The 20,497-nt window shown below is 31.7% G+C and overlaps 1 protein-coding gene across 2 annotated transcripts; it reads left to right on the forward strand.

Moving 5' to 3' along the window:
• The first annotated feature begins 481 nt into the window (after positions 1-481).
• LOC120091620 (phosphatidylinositol/phosphatidylcholine transfer protein SFH11) lies at positions 482-9,681 on the forward strand. 2 transcript variants are annotated; one of them, XM_039049719.1, is made up of 11 exons: positions 482-926; positions 1,691-1,790; positions 3,276-3,542; positions 4,624-4,701; positions 4,947-5,048; positions 5,147-5,196; positions 6,361-6,469; positions 7,429-7,509; positions 8,741-8,782; positions 9,000-9,041; positions 9,375-9,681. In XM_039049719.1, exons 1-11 carry the CDS (start codon positions 535-537, stop codon positions 9,417-9,419), a joined length of 1,308 nt encoding a protein of 435 aa, XP_038905647.1. In that variant the 5' UTR covers positions 482-534; the 3' UTR covers positions 9,420-9,681. The 2 variants fall into 2 exon arrangements, 1 of the variants encoding a protein (XP_038905647.1); XR_005485758.1 differs by lacking the exon at positions 6,361-6,469 and having other exon boundaries at positions 9,375-9,428.
• Positions 9,682-20,497: the final 10,816 nt, after the last annotated feature.

Consider the following 20,497-nt stretch of genomic DNA (forward strand, 5'->3'; position numbering starts at 1 on the left):
TTCTGTACAAACTCGAGAAATTATTTAATGAGATCGTCACAGTATAATAGAGTATTTATATAAATTTGGATTATGAGAGAGAGTATTTTAAATTTAAATCTAGTAATTATTAGATGACATGTAAATTTTATAATCTACATTTAACCGTTATTATAAAGTAGCCACGTTGTGGTCACCTCAATCAATATAATTTGTCTAATAATAAAACCATCCCAATTTCTAGAAACTCATCCTACATTGTTGCCAATTTCTAGAAAGAATAAGCCCAAGAGAGGCCCAAAAATTGGGCCTAGAAGGAAGAAGGCCCATTCTGAAAAGAAAGCCCATTGGGCCCCTAACGTGAGGAATGAATTATTGTGGTTCTGTTGCTTGGTGCTCAAAATATTCCAAAAATTTGTGCCAAGACAAGCATTTTATCCTCTCTTTTGAGCCACTTTTTTTTTTCTTTCCTTCTCAATATTTAAAACCCAATTCTCAAAAAATCCATTCCATTTGAGGCCTTTAAAAAATTCCATAAGTTTTGATTCTTCATTTATGTTCACATTCTTGAAACACTACTCGACTCTATTCCAAATGTACATTTCAAAAAAAGGGTTTAAAGATATCGTCGTGTCGAAAGGCAGTGGTAACGGAGATGGGGAACTCCCATCGAGTTCGAAGACGAAGAATGTATACCCTCCCATTGAGACTTTCTGGCTACCGCCCTCGGCGGCTGAAACGGCAATGGATGCTCCGAAGGGCGGAGGCCTTGGCTCGAAGCTGCTTCAACCGTTGGGGTTTCGGAGATCGTCGAAGAGAAGCTTGAAGATGGCAATGGAAGGGAAACATGATCCAAAGGAAGAAGAAGCTGTTGACAGATTAAGGGAAATGCTTTTTCTTGATGGGAAATTGCCAACCAAATTCAATGATTATCATACTCTTCTCAGGTGAGTTGTATTATTTTTTTTAGATTATTGTTTTGGCTTTAATGCAATGCAAGTTGTAATTGGTATAACTCAAAGTTCAAGCAAAGCATTTGGCAAAAAGTTGTCTATATATTTTAAAATACCATAGTCTATGAATTTTGGTTCATCTATCTTCAACCTTATTCATAATTATTTGGTTTTGTTTTGTTTTGTTTTTTTCCATTTTCGAAAATTATTAATACTATCTTTGCCTATAAATTTCCTTCGTTCTCTTATCATGTTTTTCTTAAAGAAATGTTAAGAAAATTTGGGAGAAAAATAACTATAAAGTTTAAAAATAAAAAACTAAGACGTATTGTTGGATAATCATTTGATTTTTTAAAAATATTTGCTTGGAAACTAGCTAGGGTAATGTTATAAATTTTTAAGTAAACATTGTAGGTTATGACCAAAATAAATACTTTTTAAACTTTAAGAATAAACATATACCATTTTGAAAGTTTTTTAAATAGATAAATTATAAAAAACACTTCTAAAGTATAGTGATGTTACAATTATACCTTTGTACTTACAATAATTGTAGAATTTGACCCCAAATTATATAAATTGACCATTTAGAGTTGTTTTTGCAACTTACCCTTTTTAAATAGCACTGCAACTTTTTCACTCATCTTAGTTATTTGACATGGAAGGTTAATATTTTGCAGGATTAATATTTATAAGAGAATTTGAGAAATATTTAATATGGTGTTTTTTTTAATTAATTAATTTATTTATTTATTTAGATTCCTTCGGATGAGAGATTTTGACAGTGAAGCAGCAAAAGACATGTTTTTGAAATTCATCAAATGGCGAGAAGATTTTAGAACCGATACAATTTCAAAGGTGATTCATTTTAATTTATTCTCTTTTCTAATTAACTATATGCGTTTTTGTTGCTATATTTTTAAGAATATGTTTGAACTGTTGAAATGGTTAAAATTATTTTTTTTTTTGTCATTTTTAGAATCAATTCAAAACCTATCTTTTATTAATTAAAATCAAATTAGTAATTAAGAGAATTCAAACGTTTAGATTTAATTGATTTAATAGAAATTTAGTTTTTGATGTTGGAAGATGTATGCTTATAAATACTATTTTCTACATTTTTACTTTGTTTTGTTACTTAAGAATTAGAAGTGCTTTCAAAATTTAAACGAAATGTAAATGTCAAGGTTTCAAAACCTAAACTAAGTTTTGATTTTGAAAACTTTTTAAGATTATACATGTTTGGTAATAACATCTTAGATTTTAGTTCATAAAGATTTTAATTAACTTATACACACTCAATTCTATCTGTGAATTATGTCGTGTTTTATTTATTCACTTTTTAAAAATATTTTCAAAATTCAAACCAAGTTTTGAATAACAAAAGTTAGTTTTTAAATCTTTTTTTTTTTTTTTTAATTTTTGAAATTTAGTTATGAGTTTTCAAATGTTTTCTTAAAAAAACGAAAACTATAATAAAAAGATTCTAAGAAAACACACACATTTTCAAAAATAAAAAACAAATATTGGCTATTAAATTGAGGCATAATTTTATTCTTAAAATTTGACTCTTTCTTTAAGAAAAAAAATGAAAATCATTGTAAAAATTTATGTAAAAAAAAGCACGATTTTCAAAAACAAAAACTTCGAACTTTCCTAAAATGTTGCAAGTATAATGGTTTAGTTTGTTTATTTTTTCTTTTTTCTAAATAGATCAATTTAGTGTTAGTATCAAATAGCTAATTAAAGAATAACATAAAGATATATGACACAACATAATTAGAACGTAAAGTAGCATCTTAAAAAAGTATCATATGACATTGCCATGTTAGAATAATTATTAAACTTTATGCCACAATCATTCAAAGAATTTTAAATCTAAAGTTGGGATAGAAACATCAACTTTTTTTCATTTTTTAAAGAAAGGGAAACTCAATAATGTTTGGTAACAAATAAAAATAAGAATCATTAAAAAAATTAAATTTATATTTTAAAAAAACTTGAAAGTTCATTTACCAAAAAATGATTGGTTAAGAATAACTTTCAAATCACTACAAAACACGTATAATACTTTTAAAAGAGTGCTTAAACTAAAAAATATGTCAAATCAATATTTCTGTTTTTTAGTACAATACCGATATTCAGGTCGTTAACATATTTTATACCGGTTGAGCTCTTTAATAAAACATTGTTAAATAATAACTATGATATAATTTCTCTTTGTATCACAGTTAACTTAGTTTAACGGTAATTGATATAATCTTACTCTTTAGATTAAAAGATGGATTTCATATATATATATATATATAATCTCACAGTATGGGAAATAATTATTAATGGTAGGATTTTAAGTTTGAAGAAAGAGAAGAAGTAAAGAAATGCTATCCACATGGATTCCATGGAGTAGATAAATATGGAAGGCCAATATACATTGAAAGGATTGGAATGGTTGATCTCAATAAATTGTTGCAAGTAACAACACTTGAGAGATTTGTAAAGTATCATGTTTCTGAACAAGAGAAGACTTTGAGCATTAGATATCCTTCATGTTCTATTGAAGCCAAGAAGCACATTGCTTCCACTACAAGCATTTTGGATGTTGGTGGTGTGGTAAGCATTCTTCTTTTAACCCTACTCTCTCAAATTTTTCTCTAATGTCTTTAAAATTGCTTCATCGACATGTTCTTGACGTTTTAATTAACGTTACTGAAGTGTCTTTTCATGATATAAATGAAGGTGATGTGTACGTGTTATGAATGAGTAGTGTGGTCACTCGTTTTTATAAAAATTTATAGAAAATGTGTATAATTTTTGTGTTTTGCACACAATAGGAATGTGTATGATTGAAATTATTTAAGTTATAAAAGGTTACATTATCATGGTTAGTTCCTCAACTTTTAGGGTTGTATAAATCTCTACATTAAAATGGTCTAAATAAGTTTCTTGCTAGGTTTCTAATTTTTTTTTTTTTTTTTTTAAATGTCTAGTAAGATTCCTACATTAAAATTTTGATTTTGTGTCTAATAAGTTATGGGTTTTTCAGTTTGTATCGAAGATCTATTCAACATTTTTTAAGGTTCACGAGGTTTATTTGATATAAAATTGAAAGTTTAATGTCATAATAAAACCAAAATACAAGTTTTTAGTTAGACTTGTAGATNAAAAAAAAAAAAAAAAAAAAGAAAATAGAAAGCTTGAGTACCAATATATTTGAAAATTTTAAAATTAAAAGTCCTATTGAATACAAAATTAAAAATTCAAAGCTATTAGTTTATTTTTTAAAATTTAAGAACTTAATCAAATGTTTTGATAGCGAAGAACATCAAAGTAATTTGGAGACCAAATTCGTCCATTTTAATTTCTTCGTAAAACATATAAGAACATCGAGATGATGGTAGATTTGAACTTACTTTCTTATTTATTTATTTTTAAAATTTTAAGGTTGTTTCAAATAAAGAATTAAAATGAGTCAATTTATTTACAAATATAAAAAAATTTCACTATCTATCATTAATAGACTACGATAGATACCTATCAGTGTCAGTGATAGATGTCTATTGCAATCTATCGTGGTCTTTCACGGCTAGACAGTGACATTTTACTATATTTAAAAATATTTTGATTAAGCAGTTTTACTATTTAAAAAAATTACTCTTAATCATAATTTTATCTTAATTTTTATTTTTCTCAGGGGATGGCTAACTTCTCCAAACCTGCAAGATATCTATTTACAGAAATTCAAAAGATTGATAGTAATTACTATCCTGAGGTAGGTTGAGAAAAATATGCATTATATTAAGTTGTTAAATTGTTTTTAAATATAGGAAACTATTGAAAAATATTTTAAATATGGCAAAATTTCAGTATCTATCATTATCACTAATCAGTATTATTTTGTTATATTTGAAAATATTTCGAACAATTTTGTCATTTAAAACCATTATTCTTATATTAAATTGAATATATTTAATTATGGTTAATTAATATTTAATTTTGTTTTGAATTGTTATGCAGACACTAAATCGGCTGTTTATAATCAATGCTGGGTCGGGTTTTAAGATATTATGGAAAGCACTTAGGGCATTTCTTGATGCTCGCACATTAGCTAAGATTCATGTTTGAATTAATTTCTTCATCTCTCTTCTTTTATTACACAAATTAAATTATAAAGCCTTTAATTATTTCAATCTATGAGTTTTTGTAATTAATCTCAGGTTTTGGGGAATAATTTTGTTCATGAGCTACGTGACATCATCGATCCAAGGTAATATGTTTCTTTTATTCATTTGTTAACGTTCTTGTTCTAACTATGTTATCACTCCTATTACTCTTAAATGGTGACCGTTTTGATCCATTTATTTTCGTTTATATCACATTTTTATTATCATAATTTCATGACAATACTATAATTAATAGCTTTGATCAAAGGGACTTTATTATAGGTGTGTAGTTTTGAAAGTATACAAAAACAAAGATAGTCGTATGGAAAGCTCGGATGTTAAACAGAATAAAGTTGAAAGAATAAAAATTAAAATAGACGTTTTAATATAATATGAGAATCAAAATATGAATAAAGGCTAAAAGTTCTCTGTTGGAACAAACATAGGATTTAAACTTATATTTTTCTCTTACTAATAACAATTTCTTTATTTCATAATCTAATTCCTTTTATAATAATATCTCTTTAATTGAAAACTTACAAAACATAGTTACATATTAGTTAGAAAAATGGAAGGTTTTCTAAGAGGCAATTTGGATAAAGTAAAAAAAAAAAAAAAAAATTACATGTAGATTTAACCCAAAAGTAAAAACACTCCATTGTATATGAACAAATATTTTCACAAATTACTTGTTGAGAAATTATTTTAAATAAAAAATTATTTAAAATATTTACAAATATAACAAAATTTCACTATCTATTTGCAGTAGGCTATGATAGACTACTATCTATATCGTGGTCTATCGACATATTATATTGCAAAATTTCACAAATTACTTAGAAACTATTGTTATAAGGGATTTTTTTTGGTAGTGTAATAAAAAAAAATAAAGTTATCTTTTTGGTCACTGAGTTTTTATTTATAGTTTCATTTGGTCATTTAAAAAAGTCTTTATGAGATTAGTGGAGATTATTATTTCCATTTACTACATAACAAACGAAGTTTTTATTATTTTTTAATGTTGACATGGAAAGTCAAATATGTAATAAATAGTAACATTAATAATAAAAACAAAAGCGAAAAGTCAACGATATCATATCATTGTAGAAATACGGAGAGATAAACTCATGATCTTTGAAAAATGTAAATCGACCAATTCAATAATATTATTTAGCAATATATATATTTATTTTAATTTTTGACAAGTTGATTATAAAATTCCATTGATTGACAAATTAATTGATGTAACTTATAAACTTAATTTGCAGTAATTTACCAACATTCCTTGGTGGAAATTGTGTTTGTCCAGAATATGGAGGTTGCCTTTTTAGTGATAAAGGTCCTTGGAACAATCGTGACATTCTAGACTTGCTTCAGGTCATTTTTAAAACCCCTACCTTAAAATGGAGATTTTCAAAAATAAAAATATAGATTATTTACATAAAATATAAAAATTTTAATATTCTTTGATAGAAGTAGAGATGTCTAAAAAATCCATGAGATCGGGGTCCCATGGGGATCCACCCCGAACAGGGCAGTGAATCCCCGAATACATAGAGAATGGATAAGGAGGGAGTGAGAAATTTTTTTTTCCCATTTACAATTCGAGGTCGGGGAAGGGGAATGACCCCGCCCCGCCCCGAATTTGTATATAAATTATAATTTTAATATATATATATATATATATATATATATTCATATTAATATAGTAGACTTTATTAAAATAATTATGATGTTTTAATTATTTAAGTTCAAGATTTTTATTATTTTAATTCCTTAAATGTTGTAATATTTAAGATAAATGTTCTAAAGGTTGAATTTTAATTTCTACAAATTATGAGAATAGTAATTATATTTTTAAAATGTGTATTATTATTTTAATTAGTAAAATTGATAAATTTCATTAAACGAAAAATTCCATTGAAAATGTTTTAAAAATTGTAAAAAAAAATATTTAATTGAAATTAAAAATGGTTAGAGAAAAATAAAGACGAGAATTTTCCCCGCAGCGAACCCGAACCTCGCGAAATCTCCACGAGAAATCCCCTCCCCGTTCCCGTGGGGAAATTGTGGGGACGGACTTGCCTCGCCCCGTAGACATCTCTAGATAAAGTCTATCACTGATAGAAGACTATCAGTATTTATTGATATTTTTTTATTTCTTTAAATAGTTTGATATTTTTTCTATCGATGAAAATTTCTTATTTTAAATCTGGATTATCTCAATAATATATATATATATATATATATATATATATAATATATATATATATATATATATATATATATATTATTATATATATATATATATATATTTTCTTTTTATTTTAAAATAGGTTATATCTTCGGTGGATGAAACTTATGATAATGGAGAAGAAAGTGGTTTGGCTTCAGAAGATGCCTTGTTAGACAATAGAGTAAGCAACTTCACCTTGATAGATCAACTTCTATTTTAGAGTGGTAGATAAGAAAAATAAATGTTAAGGTAATTATTTTGTTTTTTATTCTTGGTTCTTGAAAATTAAATCTATTTGTTTTCTATTTCTTACCACGATTTGCATCTTTTTTTTATGTATAATGATTGGATTCTTAGTTAAATTTAAAAAACAAAAGACAAGTTTTTAAAAGCTACAGTCCCGTTTGGTAACCATTTCATTTTTGGTTTTTTATTTTTGAAAATTTAAGCTTATTTCCTCCCCATTTCTTACAACGATTTGCATTTTTCTTAAGAACAATGATTGAATTCTTAGCTAAATTCAAAAAATAAAAGCAAGTTTTTTAAAACTATTTTTTTTAGTTTTCAAAATTTGGCTTGGTCTTTTAAACTATTGGAGAAAAGAAGATAATAAAAGAAGAAATTTGAAGGTTTATGTAGTATCTATAGACTTATTTTTTTTTTTTTTAAAAAAACCAACAAATCAAATAGTTACCAAATGGGGTCTACTTTTTTTAGTTTTCAAATTTTGGTTTAGTTTTTAAATAATTGGTAAAAACTAGATAGCAAATGAATAAATTTGGAGATAGAAGTAATGTCAACTTTAAAAAACAAACAACAAAAAAACCAAATGGTTATCAAACGGGCCTAAATTACCGACTTAATTCTTTGATCTTCATATATTTGCATCACCGAATTTTTAATTTCGTGTTTAATAGATATATTAGAAATTAGAAATATCTAATAAATTCATAAACTTACCGTTGTGTATCTAATTCAATCTTGAGGCGCAAATAATTTGTCTTATCATAATAATAAAATGTTTTATAAATTAAGGGTTTGTTTGGATGAACTTTTTAAATGTCAAAAAGTGTCTTTGTAACCAAAAAGCCTAATTATGATTATTTTGTAAAAACAACTCATTGTTAAGATGCTAAAAAAATTAACCGATTTAAAATTCATGAATTTGGTGCGATTGTATTAATATAAAAACCTATCTACCATCCTCGGGATTATATTATTGAAGTATTTGAAGTACGAGAGATTTATTACTCACTCATCACTGCACAAATTAGAATTAATAAAAAAAAAAAAAAAAAAAAAAAAAAATATAAATTTCTATTATAACTACCTCCTACACATATTTAATCTATGGATAAATATGATATATAAAGAAAATGAAAATATAAATATTGATGAGTTTGTTTTTGCAGAAAATCCAAGCTTTGGAAGAAGCATTAGCAGAGACGAAGACAGTAAGTTTTATGGTTTTAGAAATGAAAAATATTAATTATCAAGTGGCAATTTTTTTTCCTAAAGAATAGTTTTCTTTTGCTAACCTTTTTTTTGTGGTAAAAAATTGAGAACATATAAGTTAGGTGCAACATATCTTTAGAAATTATTCTTTAAATTATTTTACACAAGGAAATAATTAGAAGGGGTAACAACAAAAATTGTCTTTGGAAATTGCAGAAAATTGAGGCATTAGAAACAGCACTTGAAGATACCAAAGTGGTGAGTTTTCTTATATATGCATAGTCCTATGGATTCTAAATTCAACTTCTTTTCAAAATTGACCTTTAAAAAATAAAATTTGCAAAAATGCCCTTAAAACTTTAGAAGGATTGTATACTTTGGTTATTTTAAGGTTGTGAAAGTTTATTTTTATGGGTGTATCTATGGAACAATCCCTAGTTTAGAGATTTTTTTTAAACTTTTTTTTCTAAATAACGTTATAATTTATCTTAAATATTACACTATATTTTGCGAAAAGAGATGATAATAAATATCGTTATTAAATGAGATATTAGTTATTTTATTTATTTATTATTATTATTTTTCTTACAGATTTTGAAAGATTTAACACAACATATAGAAGGCTTGAGGAGTTGAGAAGCAACGTCAAATCAGAATGCATCCATTTCTATAGTTGTAGACCAATTGATTTTAATGTAGATAAAATAGCGAGAGAATATAGTATTAGAGCAGTTATTGATAATAAGTATAATTCAACTCACATAAAATTAATATCATCGATCTCAAGATCATGAGTTCGAACAATTACAGAACTCAAATAAGAACAAATATAATGTGATATATATTTTTTTTTCAAAAGAAAGTAATGCACACTGTTCACACGAGGTTTTCGGAGAAACGTGTTTCGTGGAGTTGAACTTGAGTTGGTGTTGATGTTGGAGTTGATTTGATGCGATGTGGTTCGATCTCTAATACTTGATCCTCTGATTCTCTCTCAGTTGGGTGAATATGCATGCTTGACTTGGAGAAGGAAAGCACCGAACGTTCTTGAAGTAGAAGTCTTGGAAGCTTGGAGTAGAAGTCTTGGAAGAGTATTTGTGTCTTCAAAGGTCTTCTGCCTTATAGGAGTGTAGCTTCAGAAGTCTTGGAAACTTGAAGTAGAAGTCTTGGAAGAGTATTTATGTCTTTAAAGAGTCTTCTGCCTTATAAGAAGTGCAGCTTCAGGAGTCTTGGAAGCTTGAAGTAGAAGTCTTGGAAGGAGTATTTGTATCTTCAAAGGTCTTCTGCCTTATAGAAGTGCAGCTTCAGGAGTCTTGGAAGCTTGAAGTAGAAGTCTTGGAAGAGGTAACTTGAAGTAGAAGTCATGGAGAGTTTTTGTATCTTTAAAGGTCTTCTGCCTTATAGGAGTACAGGAGTCTTGGGATTCAGGAGTCTTGGAGTCCTCTGCTTGTTAGTGAATTCTCTCTGGGTCTTCTGAGTGTAGAAAATGCTGCCTTTACAAATGAAGAGAACTTCTCTATTTATAATGTTCTCAGGTGGGCTTCGTGGGATGGTTGGTCCATAGGCCTGACCCTTGGGCCCAATTAGTTGTTTTGGGCCTGATATGGAATTCGGGTCCAATTCAACTTTTTTTTTTTTGTAGTTTGGACTTTTAAGCCCAAATAGTAATATCAAATTGGACCAATTAATCTTCATCTGATTCATCCGCGTGACGTCATCGAAACTTGTCTTCAATTCAATTCGGGACATGTATCAACTTCTAATTGGATCCAAAGTCAATGATTTAGAAATTCGTCGTTAATTTCGCAAACGACGTGGGACTTGGTGGATGAATCTTCGAAAAAAAAATGTAATTTGAGATCAAAGTTTATGATTTTTTGGCTCTTTTAATTTATGCATTATCATGATCAAATATTGAGAATTTAGCTCAAAATTTTGATTTGAAAACTTGTTCGTTGACACACTTTTGCTAAATAAAATTTAATTTGAACTAAAGTAGAATTATGTTCCACTTTAATTTGCAAATTTATTTAATTCGAATTCGAAATAGAATTTGGTGAAATTAAATCTTGATCAATTTTGATTTGAGATAAAAATTTGGGATATGCACAATTTACTTGGAATGAGTATAGAAACTAAGGTTGATTTAATTTGAGATAAAATTAGCCAAATTTTGACTCGACATTTTATTCATAACTCAATATCAAGGTTAACTAATTTGAATATTGATAAAATTTTGGATATGGTCAAATTTTAATTTAGGATGGATTTGACATTTATCTCACCCGATTTGGCTGGCTTGAATTTAGAATAAAAATTTGGATTAGAAGCTTTAGACTGAGATTTGGAAATAACAGTTGATTTAATTCCAATTTGAATGGAATATGAATTTGAACTTAAATGGAAGAGATTTTTGGAGAGCCAACGTATTGGAAGACAGCCTTGCTAGCGAGATCAGGGCCATTACCGCGATACCAAGCCATTACTAGCGAGATCAGGCCATTACCGCGATACCAAGCCGTTACAGCAAGATCAGGCCGTTACCAGCGATAGCAAACCATTACCAGTGAGATCAGGCCATTACCAGCGATACCAAACCATTACTAGCGATACCAGGCCATTACCAGCGATACCAAGCCATCACCAGTGAATCCATACAACTTCATGGTGATACGCCTACCAACTTCACCAGGAACTTAATTTGGAGAATCGAATTTGATTCGTTTAACAGCTGAAGAAGGAATGATACTCTGCTGCTAGAGACAAGAAGAAGAAGAGGAGTAAGAAGAGTGGAGAAATGTAGAAGATCTACATCTTCAAGGTGCTGAAGCAAAGTTCATCCAGACATCGTTATTTCTAGTAAGGCCATGGGTATCATGAACAGCTTCATCAACGATATCTTCGAGAATTGGCCAAACGCGTTGTCTTTGAAGGCACTAAGGCGGTGACTAATTCACAAGTTCCTCTTCCTTTTCATAAATTCTCTGTTTGCAGTGCTTGCAATTAGCACGTGAAGTTGTTGGAGAGAGCGAGAAAGTGGGTGAGAGTGAGAGTGGAGAGAGCGAGATTTTAGGAGAGAACGACACTGGAGAGAGCGAGATGTTGGGAGAGAGTGACACTAGAAGAGAGCGAGATCGTGGGAGAGAGCAAGATCAGCGAGAGCATTTCGAGCGAGATTGTGGAAGAAAGCGAGAGTGGAAGAAGCCGACACTGGAGAGAGCGAGATCAGCGAGAGTATTTCGAGCGAGATTGTGGGAGAGAGCGACACCAGTGAGATTCTTTTTTTTTTTTTATTATTATATTATTTATTTTTTATTAATAATTTTTTTTATCTCAGGCAACTGTATTCTTTGTGGCTTTACCAGCCTTGGCGAGATTTCCCTTCTCCATACTGTTGGCTTATGCCAGATTCTCTCAAGTCTTAAGCTCAAATCCTCGCCGTTGAATCTGGGGATTCAAAACTCCACCGTGACCCCTAATTCAGGCAGCCTCTAATTGAGCATGATCTTTTTTGTTTACTCTTAAACTAATTTCAGCAAGAAATCAGCAAGTTCCAACAAATAAACAGTATTCAGTTTCGAGTTAAACCGCTGTTGATTTTTATCAGATTTTAAACTGATATAGAAAAATTTAGAGAAAAAAAAATCCCAATTGAACTTAGCTATATAATACTTGGTTAGGCACATCAAGTGCTCTTCTTCATCTTGTAGTGTGATTCCTTCGTTTTTACGTCCTTTGCAGTTTTGAATTTGTTGATTTTCTTTTCGATCTTACATTCTTACATCCTTTGTCAATCGGACTCGTAATTGCAAATCAGCCTTGAATTTGCAGTTAGGAAGTGAGGAGAAAGAAGAAAGAAGGAAAGATGGGGAATTTAGGGCTTCCCTCCTTTTTGTTTTCATATAATATTTTTTCTTTCTTTTTTTTTCCGACACTTTCTCTCTCTCTTTTTTTTTTTGCTCTCCTTTTATTTATTTTATTTATTTAATTACTAACTTGCCCCCCTACTAATTTTTTTTTGTAGGATTACGGTGCATACCAGAAAGAAGCACAACAAAAACAAGTTTTTTTTACTAATCTCATCGCACCATTCTTTGGTTGCACTCGTGTATTCCTGCGATCGTACATAGGAAGGGTCCCACAAGGCTTGCAACTTTCAACATTCGCATCAACCCTAAGGTGGCGATCCCAAAGGTCTACTTTTGTTATCACCGTTCGTAACATCCTGATGGTCATGGTGAGGGCCGCCGCCAAAGGCTATACAATCTCCCATTTCGATCAGCCCTAGGAAGGATCTTCGAAAGGTCTACCTTGTAGTGCCGCTCGTGTATCGTGATCGGTCCATGGGAGGGCCCCGCAAAGGCTTGCAACACTCTTCATTCGGATCACCCTTAGTTAGATCCTTGAAAGAGGGTCTACTTGTAGCATCGCTCGATGTATCGCCTGATCGTCATGGGAGGGCCCTGCAAAGACATACAACTCTCTCGATTCGACACCCTAGGGAGGATCCTCGAAAGGTTTGCCTTGTTATGTTACTCCTTGATCAAAATTTGAAGATAAGGGAAATATGCCATTGAGTATTTGAAGATGAGGCGGATATGCCATCAAACCTTGAAGATAGAAAGAATGTGCCATCAAGATTTGAACGGAGTCAGGTTGGGTAGGAGTCGATCTCGCGTACAAGGCGGAGCCAAATGGGACCGGAGTTGTCCTCGGTATATGAGGTGGAGCCGGATGGACTAGAGATCGTCCTCGCATATGAGGTAGAGCTAGACAAATTAAACTTTGATCTCGTATATGAGGTGGAACCACACCCACATTTTTGGAGAGGAGCGAAGCTACACAATTTGGAGAGGAGGTGTGAAGTTGTACCAATATTTTGGAAGAAGGGAAATGAAACCGCACCATGACTTTGAGATGGAGCAAAAAGTCACGTCGTCAGTTTGGAGATGAACGAAGCCACGCCACGAACTTGGAGAATGAAGCGAAGCTGCGTTCATGATTTGTAAAACCAAGTCATTAAAGATGGGAGCCGAGCCATGCACACCAATCTTGAACTTTAAAGATGGAGAGGCATCACGAAGCCTTTGAACTTAAAGATGGAAAAAGCATCGATAGAGCCTCTAACTTGAAGATGGAGGAGCATATAAGTTACTTTTTAAAGAGAAGCGAAGCGCATTCCACGTGTGTTGCCTTTTATTTTTACTGTGTTGGCGTCCTTTACGAGGGTGAACATGTTCCAATCCATTGTGTTGCCCCCGATAGGGTATGAACATTCTTCAATCTGAAGTGTCATTCTTTGACGGGTAATGATCATTCATCAATCTTGTTAGTACTATTACTTGGGTGGTTGTGTACCTCTTCTGATGGGACTAAAACTTAAATTTTTTTTAAGTTTCATTCGTACTTTAAATAAAGGGATCGAATCATGACGTAGTTTCAGGGTTATTTTTTACTGACTGAACTTGAAGTTTCTTTCAAGCTGCCTACATACCCTTTTTAAATGATAGGATCAAGTCATAATGTAAGTTCGAAGAATTTTTTTTTTTTTTTTTTGCTTTTTATGCGCGACTGAACTTAAATTTCTATAAGTTGCCTAATACCCTTTATAATGAAAGGGATCAAGTCGTAACGTAGTTTATAACAATTTGTTTTGGCCGTTCACATTTTAAGCTTCATGCGAGCTGGAGCATCATGCAAGTTTAGGCGATTTTGCGATGAGGAGCTTCTTCATTTAAACTTCAAGAAGCTCTTATTTCATTCATGGGTTTTGATTATCCTCTTCATTTGTAGGGATATCGTCAATATGATGAGTTTTGGCTTCACGATCAAGGAACCTTCTGTACTTATGTCAATAGAAATTTCCTCTTCATGGGTGAAGGGACACGACTGTGAATCTTTTCGTCGTTGTTTTCTTCATGGAATGACGTTGGCTTCAAGATTTTCATCCTTCCTTTACGTTGATCGCTTATTGCCTTGAGATGATCAAAAGCAGATGCTGGAGGTTGATCTTTCTTTGATGTCGATATACTTAGCCTTTTGAAGGTTGAAGTTCGAGCAGAAGTAGTCGTTGGATATTGGTCTTCTTCTCTTACCGTGGCCATACTCAATCTTTGAAAAACTGAAGATCGAGCACTTGAAGGCTTAATACGATCGAAGATAGAATTTCTTTGCTTTATTTCTTCTGAGTTTTTGACTTCTTCAGCAGTCACATGATGGTTGTCGACTTCCACTATGCCGACAGTGTGACATGCAATAACTTCTGATATTTTCTCTGGATAATTATTGAGAAAGCTTATTGAGAGAAATTCTGCCGAAGTTGCCGGCCGTTAGAATTGAGGGAAATCTTTGTCTTCTTTCTTAGCAGGCTTAGGCTTCCATGTCTTCTTTTTGCCTTTCTTTTTATGAGTCTTGTTTCTTCTTCTATAGCTTCGATAGGAAGGCGACTCTTTTTGGGTGGAATTTGGTTGTCTTCTCTTTCGATGGGTCACTACTATCCACCCTTCGTTGTCATCTTCAACAAGCTCATCTTTCTTTTCGGAATTTGTCTTTTGAATCTCTTGTTGGAACCAAACAACTATAGGCTTGAATTCTCCAAACTGGATCGGACTTTGTCTTTGAGCATGGGACACAGACAATATTGGAACATTTGTAGTCACCGCTACTGTAGTGTGATTTGTCTAAGCTACTTCATCCAAATCTAGCTCAATCTTCTTTTCACGAGCCAACTTCATAATTCGTTCCTTTAGCACGAAGCACCTTTCAACTGGGTGACTAATGACCCGATGATACTTGCAGTAGTTAGGATCATCTATTTTTCCTTCTTGTTCCAGCCGCTTGCATTCCAGTAGCTGAATAAGTTGCTTCTCTAGAAGTTTCTCTAACATATCTACCACATCAGAGTTAGGGAATGGATAAACCTTCTCTTGTCATTTTTTAAGAGTTGGACGACGCTTCTCGCCCTCATTGTGCCTTCTTTCAAATTTTGTTTGTTTTCCTTTGGAGGAAAATTTCAGTAGGGTCACATGAATGACCATAGATTCTTTTGTGGGACTACCCACGATCTTTTCAGTGCCCTTGGCATCATTTTTTTATTTTCTCCCTTCAGAGACTAGGAAATATTTAGTTCTCCTATTGGCAATGCTCAGCTCCATATCATGAACGCGTGTTGCCAGCTCCTCAAACGTACGAGGTTTTATCCCTTGTAGGATGTAGAGAAGCTCCCAGTGCATGCCTTGAGTGCACATCTCCACTGCAGATAATTCAGTAAGTCTATTTTTGCAATCCAGACTTAAAGCTCTCCATCGATTGATGTAATCGATGATTGTCTCTCCCTTCCACTGTTTGGTGTTGGTCAACTTCATTATGCTAACAATACTTCTTGTACTGTAGAAGCGGTTCAGGAACTCCCTTTCTAGTTGTTCCCAACTGCCAATCACTTTTGGCTCCAAATTAGTATACCAATCAAAAGCATTTCCTTTCAAGGTACGAACGAACTGCTTGATTAGCTGGTCTCCTCTGGTTCCTGCATTCATAGGTTTCAATGAAGTGTGCAACATATTGTTTTGGATTGCCCTTTCCATCGAACTGCTGGAACTTTGGAGGTTGATACCCAGCTGACATTCTGAGGTTGTCGATTCTCTTGGTGTATGGCTTGGAGTACATAAAGAAGCTTTGCAACGGTCCTTTGTATTGAGCTCTTATGGAGTTTGTGATCATATCTTGGAGCTTTTGAACTGACAGGGAGGCAACAGAGGTGGATTGTGGTGGCTGACTTTTCTGCAAGACAATCTTTCCTTTGTCATTGGCTTTTGTAGTTGGGGATTGACTATTCAGCAGTATGTCAAGCCTGTATCTGATTTCTTAAAGTAGCGATTTCATGATCTCGCTCCTCTACAACCTTCATTAGGAGATTTATCTTTACCCCCATCTCTGTCATGGTCGACTTAGTCATTACGCCAGTCATCATGACAGACACTACATCAAAATGTGATTATTTCTCTGAAAGATCAGTAACAGAAGCATAGTTTTCAAACAAGGGATTTTCTCTGATGACGATCCCGCCTTTAGGAAATTCCATCAGCTGGCCCCAAATTTCCTCCGTGATGACAGAGCTTATGTAAGTGTTGCTTGCGACGGTAGCTTTGGATGAAACTTTCTTTGGTGCCATTTGTAGATTTGTTGACTCGGATGACGGGAGAGAGATGAGAGGTAGAGAGATCCCACTGGGCGTGCCAATTTGTTCACACGAGATTTTCGGAGAAATGTGTTTCGTGGAGTTGAACTTGAGTTGGTGTTGATGTTGGAGTTGATTTGATGCGATGTGGTTCGATCTCTAATACTTGATCCTTTGATTCTCTCTCAGTTGGGTGAATATGCTTGACTTGGAGAAGGAAAGCACCGAACATTCTTGAAATAGAAGTCTTGGAAGCTTGGAGTAGAAGTCTTAAAAGAGTATTTGTGTCTTCAAAGATCTTCTGCCTTATAGGAGTGCAGCTTCAAGAGTCTTGGAAGCTTGAAGTAGAAGTATTTGTGTCTTCAAAGGTCTTCTACCTTATAGGAGTGCAGCTTCAGGAGTCTTGGGAGTCCTCTGCTTGTTAGTGAATTCTCTCTGGGTCTTCTGAGTGTAGAAAATGCTGCCTTTACAAATGAAGAGAACTTCTCTATTTATATTGTTCTCAGGTGGTCTTCGTGGGCTTGGTTGGTCCATGGACCTGACTCTTGGGCCAGGCCTGATCTGGAATTCGGGTCCAATTTAACTTTTTGTGTAGTTTAGACTTTAAGCCCAAATAGTAATATCAAATTGGACCAATTTAATCTTATCTGATTCATCCACATGACGTCATCGAAACTTGTCTTCAATTCAATTCGGGACATTTGTCAACTTCTAATTGAACCCAAAGTCAATGATTTAGAAATTCGTCGTTAATTTAGCAAATGACGTGGTGACTTGTGATTGGTCCAAAATTTCTCATTTAATACACACAAAAGAAAACTTTATATCCTATCCTAACAAAACTCCAGCCTTTGTCAGAATGAAGTTTTTCTATTACCCACAAAATGACCAATTGAAGTATTATTTTGTGACGACTTATAGATATATTATTGAGAAAAATTTAAATGCTACTTAGGTTGTACCTATCTTTGTATGTCCAGATAGTTATTCAATAAAAATTGCCACGTGTCAATTTTTTTTAAAATAATTTTTTATCATTCTTTTTTATTGTGTAAAGAAAAGAGGAATATGGAATTAGGTGCAGTTTAGGATGCACCTACTCATTGCTCTATATTATTTTGTGACCATGATTAAGCAAATTTTATATAAATCCTATATAAGGTCTAGTTAATCACGTGGCCAAAACAAATACACTCTATTATTGTAGTTAATATAAAAGAAATAAAAAATATACACATGAAGATTTAGTATTCATTTTTTTTTCTTTTTTGGAATTGACATGAAATGAGAGATTCCAACATTTTGACACCTTCATTGAAATAATACTTTTTTTTGGCAGCTGATCTAGCACAGATTTAAAACTTCAAAGAATAATAAAAAAAGTTATAAGGTGGACATTTATAACAAAAATTATAATGATTTTCCTTAAAGATCATCAAATCTAAACTTATTCAACCTTTTCAATTTATTCTTTTCTAACTTATTCAAATAGTTATCATATATTATGCTACATTGCCCTTTTTTTTGGCTATAACAAATGCCAAACGAAGATTTAAACTTAACCACTCAATTATATCCATGTTGACAATTACTTAATATACGATTTGATGACCTACTAATTTTCTTTTAAATTTAAATGTTCAAATTGACCACTTGAACTAAGCTGATTAAGTCATATACTCTTAATAAAAGGTTAGAGTTTAAATTTCCACCTCATATATTGTTATAAAAAAAATAACCAAAATAGAAATTCAATGTTCTCATTTCTTTTTTAAATATATATACATTATTTAAAATTTAAGGGATTGCCAACATGAGTATAATTCAACTGGTATAGTGCTTGTACTATCGAGGTCAACGATTTGATTCTCCCACCTCACATTTTAATTTCAATACCTTTATAGAAAAAAAAAGGAATCAGTGATTTTGGAACATTTTCATTAATTTTTTTTTTTTTTAAATTTATTTTTCCTAATGATTGCTCATTATATACCCCTCCTACGTTCTTTAGACGATCCTCACATCTAGTTTGTGAATTAGCATTAACCAACAAGGTTTTTGAATCAGGATTCTTTTCACTCTTTCCTTTTAGATAATTATTGGGGTTTTACCTAAACAATAAAAATAATTAAAATACCCATCCAACATAATAAAATGGGTATTTATATAAACCTTGATTTGGGTATATTCCAAAATTTCAATGTTATTTTTTTAACCATGGTATACTTCAACAAATTGGATTTTTTAACCATAAAAAATGGTATTTATGAAAATTATTTTTTTTTGTATTGTAGTAATAAATACAATGAGTAAAACTCTTAAAGTTAATAATCAGGTGTATAATAACATTTTTAAAGAATTACAAATCTAACAAAACCTAACATTGATAGATTCCTACTAGTGACATAGTCTATCATTAATAAAATTTTGAAAGTTTGATCTAAATTTTATTATATCTGTAAATTCTTTTTTATCATGCAATATTATTAATGTTATGGGTCTGATTGCTATACTTGCAACTATCTCTTTTTATAATAATATTGAAGTAAGTCCAAAATTTTCAATTTTTACCCCCCAAAAAACTTTCCCAATACTCACGACAATAATTTTTTTTATAGCCTTTAAGGATATCATTTTTTAAAATAAGCTATGAAATGATATGAAAAAAAAAGAGGAAAATAAAAAAAAAAAGAGGAAAATGAAAAATTTTTGCTACGTGCACGGATTGAAAAGGGTAAATTTAAGAATTCCTATCCTAGCCCATTTGCTCTTTTACTTTCCTTCCCCCTCTAGAGTGAGATTGTTTCTTTTTCCTCCAAATAGCATCTGCAAGTTTCCATTTTCTCAGCTCCAAAATCTAGGGCTCGCAAGTTACATGAAGAAGATTTTCTTTTGTAGGTAAGAACGTGCACTCTTCTTATTCTTTCTCTCTTATGTTTCAATTTCAACTCCTAGGTTTTATGGATTTCACTCCAGGTCTTTGTCTACCAATTCCCTCTGTCTCTGTCTCTGTCTCTCTCTCAAAATTATTGGACACTTGAAGCTAATGATTCAAGGTTAGTGATTGGATCCTCTCACCCTTTTAAACCCGTTTTATGTTTGGATTTCAATCATGACTGGATCCTCTCACCCTTTTAGACCCGTTTTATATTTGGATTTCAATCAACTCTTAAACATTCTGCTTTTGAATTTAATTCTTATGGGTATCATTCGAGAGACATTTTAGATTAGCCAAATGATTTTGTGAAATGTATAGTTATACCTCCTCATTTACTATTAAAATTTAGTTTTTTATTTTTATTTTTATTTTTTTATTATTTAAAAAATTTCTTTCAGACCTTTTTCTAGAGACATATATAAAAGCTGAATTTGTTTTGCACGTACGAGCCAATTTGGGTAATTGAAGGTACTATCTCATGCTGAAAGTAAAAATTTTATGCTAGAACTTGATCCTCGATCCTCGATTCGGTCCAGAACTTCATCCTTGATCCCCACTGTGAAAAACTCGATCCGTTCAAGAACTCGATTCAATCCAGAA

Source organism: Benincasa hispida, chromosome 11, assembly GCF_009727055.1.
Source record: "Benincasa hispida cultivar B227 chromosome 11, ASM972705v1, whole genome shotgun sequence".
NCBI lineage: Eukaryota > Viridiplantae > Streptophyta > Magnoliopsida > Cucurbitales > Cucurbitaceae > Benincasa > Benincasa hispida.